At 35.4% G+C, this 12,680-nt stretch overlaps 1 protein-coding gene across 1 annotated transcript in view; it reads left to right on the forward strand.

The window, feature by feature from the left end:
• LOC102905426 (uncharacterized) overlaps nucleotides 1-12,680 on the forward strand; it is a 163,945-nt gene that overhangs the window by 121,285 nt on the left and 29,980 nt on the right. The window contains exons 53-59 of the mRNA XM_042275419.2: nucleotides 513-583; nucleotides 1,522-1,618; nucleotides 4,426-4,499; nucleotides 5,318-5,414; nucleotides 6,020-6,090; nucleotides 10,610-10,706; nucleotides 12,124-12,197. Of these exons, the coding sequence (XP_042131353.1) occupies nucleotides 513-583; nucleotides 1,522-1,618; nucleotides 4,426-4,499; nucleotides 5,318-5,414; nucleotides 6,020-6,090; nucleotides 10,610-10,706; nucleotides 12,124-12,197 (581 nt within the window). The remainder of the gene's footprint in view (nucleotides 1-512; nucleotides 584-1,521; nucleotides 1,619-4,425; nucleotides 4,500-5,317; nucleotides 5,415-6,019; nucleotides 6,091-10,609; nucleotides 10,707-12,123; nucleotides 12,198-12,680) is intronic.

Genomic DNA, 12,680 nt, shown 5'->3' on the forward strand with positions numbered 1-12,680 from the left:
CTTATGGTCTTAGAGGGAAAAATAGGAAGTTTTATTCATTTCTAGCTTTCTTAAGATAGAAGCCTAATAACAGAATTAGGCCTCGGGAAACAAAAGAAACTTTGAATCAGCTACCATGAAGAGAGTACTAGGAATGAATAGAAACATAATAACATATTAGTTATTACACTTATTTCAGTGGTGTTTTAAAAATTTGTACCTGAGTGTTTCTTCTTCTGTGTTAAGTGTATTAATTTTTAAGTGAATACATGAAATTCTTCAATTCTTTGAACCTGGTGCATTCTCCTGTCTGTCCCGAGGGATATATTTAAGTCTTATGTGATCTCAAGTAGCTCATGAAATGCTAAAGCTTCAGCTAAAGATTTAGAGTACTTGAAAGTGTTTTTTAGGAAAATAAATCTTAAATTTTTAATTTAACTGTATTTAAACTTTTCTCTGTATCTCTGTGTAATACTTTGTCAGTATGATTCATTGCATTACAGTTATAATTGGTTAAATATATTTCTCACCAGCTACAAACACAGAAATGGCATCTACAGAAGAGCCTAGGAGGAACGCGAAGAAGGAAAAACTTTCGTCTTTGGTATGGAAAATTTCAATGGAAGATGTTCATCTAATACTGTTTTATTGTCTAACTAGAAATCATAAGACAATAAAACTATATGTGCATTTTTCTTATAAAATAATTGGTCACAGTTATTTAATTTTGAAAATATCTTTACCTTTATAATTGGTTCATTTGGTGATTTAATATCACACTATGTATTTTAATTAGCATTTCTATGACAATAGTCAGGTATTGTTGGTGTCTTACTATCATCATACAAAGTGAGAAATGCATTTTTACTAATTTTTGTGACAGTGATACTAGACGTCCATGAGTCTTTCTACGTGGTTAATGAAATGGCCTGTTAATGCTGCATTAAATTGTGAGTCCTTTGGCTGTAGATGAGAGTTTAACATATATGATGTGGTGATTTTAATTTGACAAGCCACAAATGAATTTTGGCATAATGGGGGTATTATTTGTGGTCTCTGTGTGTACAATGTATATTTTAATTTTTATACTAGTAATAAATAATCTTTTTTAAAAAAGATTTATTTATTTATTATGTATACAGTGCTCTGCTTGCATGTATCCCTTTGGGCCAGAAGAGGGCACCAGATCTCATAACAGATGGTTGTGAGCCACCATATGGTTGCTGGGAATTGAACTCAGGACCTCTGGAAGAACAGCCAGTGCTCTTAACCTCTGAGCCATCTCTCCAGCCCCAGTAATAAGTAATCTTAAATGTATGTTTTTGACAACTACTCATATCCATGGTAGCATTCATGTTGACTTACACTGTCAATGGCCAAAAGAAGAAAAAAGTAAGAATGCAATGGGGGCGCAAGCCTAAAGCTTTCTACTGAAAATGTGGATTCCTCTTATTTGGCCATCTCACTGCTGTGCAATGTGGAACTCTGATCTTCCTAGAATAGAGAAGGATATTCGACTCATTTTTAATATTAATTTTTCAGATTGTCTCTGCAACTCCTTCAACAAAAGAGAACCAGGGACCCTTAGCTGAAACTGTGGATCAAAGAGGAGAAGACTATACTAGTCTAGAAATGAATGGTAAAAATCTTTATTTTATGTGTATCCCTTTGAAGGAATAGTTACATAAATCAAAACAATACCAGTGGGTAGAAATATTTGTGTATATCTGTCATACAGTAGATTAAGAGGCCATAAGAATAATAGCTGCAAATGTGAAATGGAATGTACCACCGAAGCAGTCCAATTGCTCAATAAATTACAAAGTCATGGTATTGGAAGAGTAGTAAAACCTCACAGAGTGTAGGGGACACAGGGGATTTAAGAATGAGGAAATTATCAAGTACCAGAAAACAGGGAAGAAGTGTATATTTGATTCTATTAAAATAATGAAATTCTTTAGAAAATGAATATAGGGTACTATAAGATTCAGAGAAGATAATTGATCTTCCAGTAGGTAGTGTTTTCAAGTAAGTAAATGCACGTTTCCCATTGTCTTTTCTTCTTTCCTTCAAGGAAGATATTAAGAATTGTAATAGCCTGTCCTGTTGACCAGTGTTTGATTTTCTTGTGAAATGTAGAAACATGAATGACCAATCATATATGAACATTAATTAATGTCTAACAGGGATTATTTCTCAGAAGAGTATCATATAGGTCAAAATAAGGGAACTGGGAAACAGAAAGCCACAGAGCAAGTAGTCAAGTAAACCATGGACACATAAAAAATCCACTTAGAAATATATTATTTTTCCTGACCCTTAATGTTTTGAATATGATGAAGAAGACTGTGGTGATATTGTGTTCCCCAATATATCATGCACCCTAATAAATTTGTCTGGGGCCAGAGAACAGAACAGCCACTAGACAGACATAGATGCCAGAAGATGGTGGCACTCACACCTTTAATTCTAGCCTTCTGGAGGCAGAGATCCGTCTGGATCTCTGTGAGTTCAAAGCCACACTGGAAACAGCTAGGCGTGGTAACAAGAGCCTTTAATCCCAAGAAGTGATGGCAGGAAGCAAAAAGGTATTTAAGGCATGAGGACAAGGAACTAGAGCCTGGTTAAGCTTTTTAGCAGCACAGTTCAGCTGAGACCCATTCTGATAAGGACTCAGAGGCTTCCAGTTTGAGGAAACAGGATCAGCTGAGGAATTGGCAAGGTGAGGTGGCTGTGGCTTGTTCTGCTTCTCTGATCTTTCAGCATTCACTCCAATAACTGGCATCAGGTTTGTTTGCATTAATAAGAACTTTTAAGATTCATGCCACGGAAGCCTAGATTTGAAAAGGGGAAATCAAATAAATAAAATCAAGCACATTAGGTTTAAGGAGAAAGACCAGATTCAAAGAAAGTTAAATTTGGGATAGCATTGACCATAGAGACTCAAATTTGATTATCATATGAAGAGGATCATGATAGAATTCTCATTATGATTTACCAACTCCTGGTTTCTGGATTTGTCCTTTGGTGGTCAAAAGGGTTCTTGTCAACCAACCATATACTATTAAGGGTAGTTATCAGAGATCTATATAAAAGATCTATTGTATAACTTGAAGTACCACAGAACCAAAGGAATAACTGTTGATTTGGATACAGGGTTTTTTCTAGGGATATTTTAGTTAGAGTTCCTTTGCTGTGAAGAGACACCTGGACCATGGCAACTCTTATAATGGAAAAACATTTAATGGGGTGGCTTACATTTTCAGAGCTTTAGTGCATTATCATCATGGTGCAACATAGCAGTGTACAGGCAGACATGGTGCTGGGAGAGGGAGCTGAGAGTCCTACATTTGACCTGCAGGCAACAGGAAGTGGTCTGGGACACTGGACATGGCTTGAGCATATATAAGACCTCAAAGCCCACCCTCACAGTGACACACTTCCTCCAACAAGGCGATACCTCCTAATAGTGCCATTCCCTATGAGTTTATGGGGAGCAATTACATTCAAACTATCACAAGGGGGAAGAAAAGCTACAATGAAATGAACAAGAAAAATAATTATTTTAGACTTTGCATAACATTCTCTGTTATTAAATGGTTGTATATTCTAAATCTATAATTCTTAGATGTAAGTATTCTATTGGGAAGATGTAAGCAATCAATATAATGTGCTCAGATGATGGACAATCATCTAGTCTATTTGTTTCAACATTGCATGCACACACAATGCCCATGCTTTACCAATGTGCTTTTATCCCCAGCCCTCCTCACCCTTCATCTGGAGCTCCTTACACCCAAGAAGGGGAGGTTTGAGATAAATTATCTAATCATGTTACAATCACACAGAGATGTGACACGAGAGACTAAGCTTCACGTTTGGTGAAGTTGAACACATTACTTACTTTATTCCTCAACTCATTTCATATAGCTTTGTGATTAATGATTGGAAACTAGCCTTTCTGGATCCCACATGTTATACATTTATTCTTTTAGTAACAATTCAATTTATGCTAATGGGAAATTGACAATTTTCAGTCCTGAATATTTCTGGAAGCAGTCTTTAATTTCAAGGCAGAATCTCGTTTTTAACTTCTATCATAAATGAACTCATCCTCTGATAACTGTGCGTGTGCTGCTGCTCTTCCTTCTTCCACCACACACTATGTCTGTGTATGTATAACCATGTGCAACTTTAACATTTTAGTCTCTAGGGACCTATTTTATTCTTTCCCTGAGAAGCAGAGTTTTGATTGTATTCATCCTCTTTGCCCTACTCTTCCCACGTCCATTTCCTTTTCCACTCACCCACTCTGTGTGCTTTTTAAACCTATCAAGGCCAGTTTATGTTGCCCAGTCATTCTCGAGTGTGTGATTTTTCCACTGGAACATGGTCAACTCATCACTGTATTTCAGTTACTTTTACTTAAATGCATCCATTTATCAGCAGAACCGAGGAAAGAAGGGACATCAAGAAAGGAACAGAGAAAGCATGATGGCCGTGGAAAAGCTCAGTCACTGGTATGTTAAGTATTTGACCTGAAGGTTCTCATTTTATCCTATTTTGTTTTGTTAAACATACTCAGTAAAGTCTATTTTGATTTGAATTCTTTATGATACTATGAACTTTATACATACTGAAGTTCAGGTAACTTTCAGAAAGATATTTGGTACCAGAAGGAAGATGTTACTTAGTTTTAAATATGCGAGGACTCTAAGAATATCCTCAGAATCATACGGAGATAAAATATTTTTGTTTAAGTAATTAATTGTGACCATTTATTGGTGTTTTATGTGTGCAATGTTTTTATTTTTAAATTATCAAAATAAATAATCTTCAATGTTTCTTTATTAGTTGGCACGTGTTGGCAATCACTGTTCTACAAATACGTTTCTTCTGAGGTTTTTTTGTTTTTTGTTTGTTTTGGTTTGGTTTGGTTTTTTGTTGCTTTTGTTGTTTGTTTGTTTTTGGGTTTTTTTGTTTTGTTTTGTTTTTTGAGACAGGGTTTCTCTGTGTAGTTTTGGTGCCTGTCCTGGGTCTCTGTAGACCAGGCTGCCCTCAAACTCACAGGGATCCTCCTGGCTCTGCCTCCCAAGCTCTGGGTGGTGGCATGCACCACCACTGCCTGCCTTCTTCTGACTTTCTATATTTGTTATTTTTAATAAGTGATCATATGAAGGCAAACATAAGATTTTATTTTGATAATGTTCTCTTTAAATGGCATGGGATCCAGTGTTTCCCTTAAGAACAAGGCTAGTGTTGTTGAAATGAAGAACTCAAATAGTCTTAGAACTTGTAAGGATATTTCTTACGACTCATTTTATATTAATTTTAACAGGTTGCCTCTGAGAATATTCCACAGAAGCAGGATGTGATTACTTTAACTGTGACTACAGATCAAAGAAGACAAACTAAGCCAACCATGGCAATGAAAGGTAAGATCTATATTTTATAACTACCCATTGAAGTAATCTTAAGTAAATCAGGAGAACCAATACATGTCAGTGGACAATGACGTTTACTTGTAGTAATACATAGTAGGATTGACATTGCATCCATGACTGGCCTCAATAGGCACCCATAAAAACATGGCATTCTCTCAGACAGACACACACATGCAGACATAAACAAAAATAAAAACTGACAGTTCACATATATGAAATAAAAATAAAATTTTAAAGGATTTTGAAAAGAAATAGAAATAAATACTATCACACCATAACCAAATTTCATTGTTTTTCTACCTATTCATGAAGTTATTCTACATTATCTCCATATAACTCATATTATTTTAACAATTTCAATCATAGTGGGGTGTCATTCCAATCAAATACTTTTGAAAGCTAATGGCAAATAAAAATATCTTGTACAAAATTAAATCTTCAACTAAACATTAAGTAAAATTGAACCTATACTTTATAAAAATAAAAAGGTGGTGCTTATAACTAGCTTTAATTATTTCTATTTCAATAAAATACATTTAAATTACCTGCCATTTAGTAATAATTTATTTTACTTAAATATACACATTTGTCAACAGGTCCGTGCAAAGAAGAGACAACAACAGAAGATGAAATAAAGTGTTATAGCCATGAAAGTGTTCAGTCCTCGGTACGTAATAATTTAAATAGAAGGATTTAATGCAGTTTTAACACAATAGCATATGCAAATAAAATTACATATCAGGTTATCTTGTAGGACAATTGATCATATTTTAATATTTAGCATTAAAATGTTTTGACTCATTAATATTCTTAAGAGTCTGTATGAGTTTGGTGCTAAACATCATCTTTCCATTTCTTGTCAAATTTCTTCCTGAAAATTACCTGAGCACCTGATTGTATAAATTCAATAACATGACTAATAGTTAAGATGTAAATAAGTATTTTAAATTTTAATGTCTTATCTTGTCATGGTGGGTGGGTGTGGAAAGAGCAGGGGAGAGGGAGAAATGAGAGAATACAAATGTGTGCCAGGTGTACATGCACATGAATGCAGAGGTTAGAGGTCCATATCTGAGTAAGGACTATTCTATTGCTGTACACTGTATTTACTGAGACAAGGTCTCTAACTGAACATGATCTCATCAATTGGCTAGAATGCTCCCAGGACTCAAAAGTAGAAACATGCTGCCATGCTTGACTTATTTATGTGGGTGCTGATTCAAGGCCTCATTCTTCTTCTATAGACACTTTCCCAACAAAAATATCACCCCGCTCCTAGCATCTGAAATTGTAAGGAAGACATAGGTGGAACCTTTACAATTGTATTAGCATTAAAGGATGATCATTCCCACGTAGTCGAAAAGATTTCTATTTCCAGATTGCCAGTCAGTATTTTCAAACTTAAAAGTTGAATCCTTTCTTTATGATCTCTATATGACTTTCATGTGTCCATTGATGGAGAAAGTAGACTCATATGGGGTGCTAATTAACACACAGGAAAATTTACTTATTGGGGCCTTTTTGGGTGAGCATATAAAAGATAGCTTTCTAACCTACCTTGATTTCAATGATGTAAATTTGCAAATATAAAAGTATTGTGCATTGCATTTCATGGACATGATAGTGGACTTGGCATGGACTTCTATTGATGTATTTGGTATACAGATTTCTCATTTTTAAGAAACATTTAATATATATATATATATACATATATATATATATGTATATATATATATATATAAATGCTATAGACATATTCTAACTCTGCTTGGCATACTCCTGAAGATGATGAAATATTTTGATATTGAATAAACTTCTTCTATTTGCATATCCACTCTATGATAGAAATTACACACTGAATTTCCTAGGTAAGAGTCTTTGACACAGTGACAAGTTAGAGAAATTGGTCAGCTGCAAACACTTGCAAGTCACATTACATGCTTAATATGAAGAAAACACGGGGTATTAGGACAAAAAAAAATATCAATGTAGTTTGTAGTTCCTCTTATTTAGAAGTGAGAATAAAATTCTGTGATTGGGGAAGATGAACGTACAAGATGTAAGCTGTGTATTAATGAATGAGAACGTATCAACCATGCCAGTATCTAGGAGGATGACACACTGAGCAGAGGGAAACAGAGGGTCACAATATTTCATCTGGCTCTTTGGATTCTGGACAGACCTGAAACAAGAATGGGGAGAATCGTGTGCTAGCCACCTTTACACTTGTAAAGAATACGTAAGAAAGGATAAAGTAAAGCCCAGATCATTACAACACTTGATTAAAAAAATAAACATACATATGCTTCCACTCTTGTTATAGTTTGGAATTCTTTTTTGAAGGTTTTCCTTAACAGATCTGTACTATATCTAATATTTTTCATGCTATTATTTTAATATAACCTAATACATGTATTTTTTAACATTTGATCACTTTATTAAAATGTTGTTATTCTAATATTTATCGATATTTAGGACTTTATATATGGGAGTATATGTAAGAGAGATGTATGTGCATTGCTGTATGTGTTCATATGTGTGTGCCACTGGATGCATCTGGGAACAAATAGGAGGACCTCAGGAGTCCTGAGCTGTCAAGTTGGCTCCTTCCTTGATACAATGTCTCCTGTTGAGTGTGGATAAAGACTGGTTGTCAACAAACCCCAACAGTTCTCATGTCTCTGCTACACCCAGCACTGGGTTTGCAGGCATACATGGCCATACCAGAGTTTTTACAGGTCACTGGTATTTCAACATCAGGAGCTTATGTTTGCACAGAAACACGTCTTTTCCACCAAGGCATCTTCCCAGGCTCTGCATTTATCCCCACATCTTCCTAGGAGCCTCGGAATTTATCCCTGTTTTTAATCTACCAGAAAAATCTAATACAATATTTTCTTTGTTCTTTATCTGGCATAATATTTTAATGATGTATATCTTATTTTCCCTTAAAACAACTTCACTCATTGAAATTCCTCTAAATGATTACGCCTGTATCACACTACATTACATTTAAGAATTTACTTAATATGTTACGCTTTAAAAATGTATTTCTCTTTGGTGCATTTCCTTCTTATATTTTTCCTGCCTCCTCTTCTGCAATGTTCCCTGAACCTTGAAAGGGATTTTATAGTGAGTCACTACCCCACTATTGAAACTTTCGTCTGTCATTGGTTTCTGTATTAGCTATTGTCCACTGAAGTAAGAAGTTTTTTTTTTTTCAGTGAAAACTCAGTGTAACTCTACTGTATGGGTATAAGCATGGATATTTAGAAGGCAGTTTAAAACTATGACCGCTTAGCAAATCAGTGGTCGTAGGTTTCCCCCTAAGACAAATTACCTCTCTAGCTATGGACCCTTGACCAAGCTTATAGACCAAACATGAATACCCTTCTGTGGGGTGAGCCACAATCCAATCAGAAAGTGGTTGGTTACTTCTGGAAGTCTAACTTCAAATGGGTCTGATGACCTGGGATGGGTGTGTAAAGCTGGCACAGCAAGAAACTATAATCACCTGTTTCAAACAAATGACCTCAGATAGCCTCGGTCATTTTTTCTTTGTACAGTTCCAATAGTTTGTATGATCAGTTTTACAATCAAATTTATTTCCTTATATTTCTAACAATGGTTACAATAATTGCCAGTTTGTTCCTTTACCTCGTTCCCCTCCCATCCCCCAGCTTTCCCACTGGTAACCATTACCTGCTTGATTCATAGCTCTAATGTTAGAAACATAAGCAGTGTTGCAAGAGACCAGGTTTTCTAACTAGGCACACCTACAGGTAGAACAGTGTGCCCAGCTGGCAGCATTGGAGGTTACAGCATCATGCAAAGTGGAAGAGAGTTTCACCTCTAGTAGTTAATGTCTACCTCTAGTCAAACCTAAGTTCTCACAATTGACTCAGCAGCCAAGGCTGAATCAGTTTGTTCTTCCTTCTGTACTACTCTATCTCCTATGGAGGATATACCAGGTTTTTTCTTATCATTCTGTAGACTACATAGCTTAAAAGCTTACTCTTAATAGTTGGCACTGCTTATCTTGTTCTCACGTCCCCTTCCTCTCAACTTCCTACAGCATTGGCACAACTGTTAGAAATGAGGGCATTGTGGGTTTCTCTGATTCTGCTCTTCATTCCCTGTTCCTAGACTGTTCCCATTAACTCTTGACATCATCTGCTTATTTGCATTTCTCCTAGACTCTTGCGCTTAGAATCATTCTCTCCAGAACAGTTCTGAAGATTTATAATGTCATGAACTATTATGACTCTTTCAGGCTAGTGACAAGGTGTATTGGAAAAGCAATATCCTGTTCTTGAGTATCCTGAAACTCATGATCACACTTGAAACATCAAAGGCTTTAGGAGCTGAATCAAGTCCACTGTATATTTTTAACAACATCCCCTCTTGCTCACCAAGAGGAGAGTCACCAGGGAGAAGTTTTCCTTATGCAATAGCCATTTCATCCATCGCTCTGAGAAAGTAACACTAGAGGCAGCCAGCAATATGATTTGTATAAGGAAAGCAAAGAGAGCAGGTAGCATATATGCTCCTGGGTCGTGCCCAGAATTATGCAGCGAACTACCCATGGGTCTTGCCAAAAATGGGTCAGATTCTTGGGGCCTTGACACAGGGAGAATTTTGTTCATGCTATTCTCAGGCCTTGTCCCCTGAAGAAGTCACATGCCTCCTAGCAATACACTCAGGCAAGACACTCTAAAGTCATGCAATAGAAGAAAGGAAAAAAGCGTGGAAGTGTGTTGGGAATAAGATGTACAGTAGAAAAGGGAGGGAGGGACAAAGGGAGTGAAAGGCAAAAAAAAATACACTTATTCATTAATGTATGAAACTAACAAAATTTAAAATTTAAAAGACTTTAACATATATATTATATTTCACTGAAGGAAACAATGTATAATTTTATATTCAAAACTGTTGTTGATATATGATGTCTATGAGTATGTTCCTTTCAACCTTTCACGGTTGGTTTATGTAGTACAGCTATATGAAAGTAAACATCAAGCTTTATTTAGACAACCTTGTGAGGCTTTCTACTCAGTATTCTGAGTTTCAATACAACCAACCCTTATTTTCCAGTGTTATTGCTTTGAAACAGGAAATTAAGCTGTCTTTTCCAGTAACACATGAGAGAGCTTTGTTAAGATCTTTCCTGACTCTGATTTCAACAGATCCTCTCTGAGCCTCTTGCACAAAAGAAGGATGTTGTCTATTCACCAAAGATCTCAGATCAGAGAGGAGAAAACGTGGCAAGTGGACATATGACAGGTCAGAACTCTATTTAGTTGAAAGCAATTTGGTGGAGTAATTATTCAGACTAGGAGCAACTGGTATATGCCATGAGCCAACGAAATTATTTATTACACATACAGTGAGTTCAAATAGAACTCAAATGGTAATAAGTCTGATATCAAACTTAGCATAGGCTGCAAATGGGAATGCCACTTTAAATCAATTTCAAAATATTCAGGCATCTGAGAAATGTTGAGCTGTAATGAAGAGCAGTGAAAACAGGAAAATTAGTAAGAAATGCACCAAGTATGAGGAGTACTGGGAAAAGGAAGCAGAAATTCATGATCCTGTGTGTGAAAACAGTACTAAAAACTTACCCCTCCCAGTTCAGGAACAAAAGAAGTAGGCATGCAACAATAGCTTAAATTTCAAGTACCACAGGGACAATAAAAAATTGATAAAGTTATAAAGAACTCAAAAGAGATGCTTGTTCTAATAGAATACAATTGCCACAATCAGTGATGACTTCCCACAATGTATGAATCTTAGGGAAGGAAAGGAGTTTGCCAGAAATAGTATTTTCAGATTGGAAGGACCACCATAGTCATAAATGAAAGACAGAAAGGAAAAACAGTTTTGATAAATAAAATGCAGGTTGTTTAACTATCAGTGCCGAAATAGAAAATGGCATGTGTGGTGAATTTGAATGTTTCTGTGGTATTTAAAAATGTTGTCTTCATCCAGGCATTGGTAGTGTATGCCTTTAATCCCAGCAGACAGAGGCAGGTGGATCTCTGAGTTCAAGGCCAGCCTGGTCTACAGAGTTCCAGGACAGCCAAGGCAACACAGAGAAACCCTGTGTCAAAAAAAAAAAAGAAGAAAGAAAGAAAGAGAGAGAGAGAGAGAGAGAGAGAGAGAGAGAGAGAGAGAGAGAGAGAGAAAGAAAGAAAGAGGAAAGAAAGAAAGAAAGAAAGAAAGAAAGAAAGAAAGAAAGAAAGAAAGAAAGAAAGAAAGAAAGAAAGAAAGAAAGAAAGAAAGAAAGAAAGAAAGAAAAAAGTTGTTTCTGAGGGTTTGTCTGTCCAAGTGGAATATTGATGTTTGGTAATTTCCAATATCTGTTAAGAAGTGTGTACCCAAGAAAGGGGAATAACAGTCAAGTAAAGATTAGGCTTAGTCAATTTCTTTTGAAAATATAACTTTGATTTTTAATTTTTTACATGTATTTATTCATTCATTCATTTATTATATGTGTTTTTTGTGGGTGACAGGGGCACATGATTACAACTTGAAGGACTCAGTTCTACTATATTGGTCGTGGGTATCAAACTCAGATCATTAGTATTGTCAGCAAATACCTTTCCCTTCTGAGTCATCTTGCAATTCTGTGTTGTTATAAATACTGTCATTTTATTAAACTTTTCTTTGTACTTTGTTTAAATGTTTGGGTTTTCAGCAGAACCAAACTTATATGTGACATCTGAAGAAGAACAGAACCGGGATGACAGCAGCAATAGCAGTCAGTCATCGGTGAGTAATTTTTCAATTTAAGATTCTCATTTAATATGCTTTGTTTAATAATGTAGCATAGACCAAATGGAATAATATTTTCTACTTCACTGAAGAATCTATAGAGATAATGTTTAATATTCAATTTGAAAAATGCTGTAATATATATAAAAATTACAATACTCATAAAAATTTTAAGAAGTTTTTCTTTTGAAGTGAGGGAAAATTTTTTGAATTTTTGCATCCTATGTACATGCATCCTTCCATGGTAAAGAAATATCATATTTGGATCTTATTAATTGACATTGTGAACAATGTAACCGATAGTGACTTAGTTTTGTTTATGGTTTGAGTAATCATTCCTATCAGGTCAAATTGTACAGATTCCTATTAACATTCAGTATCTGTAATGTCAAAAATGTAGTTTTTCCTTCTTGTCAGCAGCTGACTTCAATATTTATACTATAAGAGAGTACTGAGTATAAGATCAACTCAGCTATCGAG

Source organism: Peromyscus maniculatus, chromosome 4 (assembly GCF_049852395.1).
Source record: "Peromyscus maniculatus bairdii isolate BWxNUB_F1_BW_parent chromosome 4, HU_Pman_BW_mat_3.1, whole genome shotgun sequence".
Lineage (NCBI taxonomy): Eukaryota > Metazoa > Chordata > Mammalia > Rodentia > Cricetidae > Peromyscus > Peromyscus maniculatus.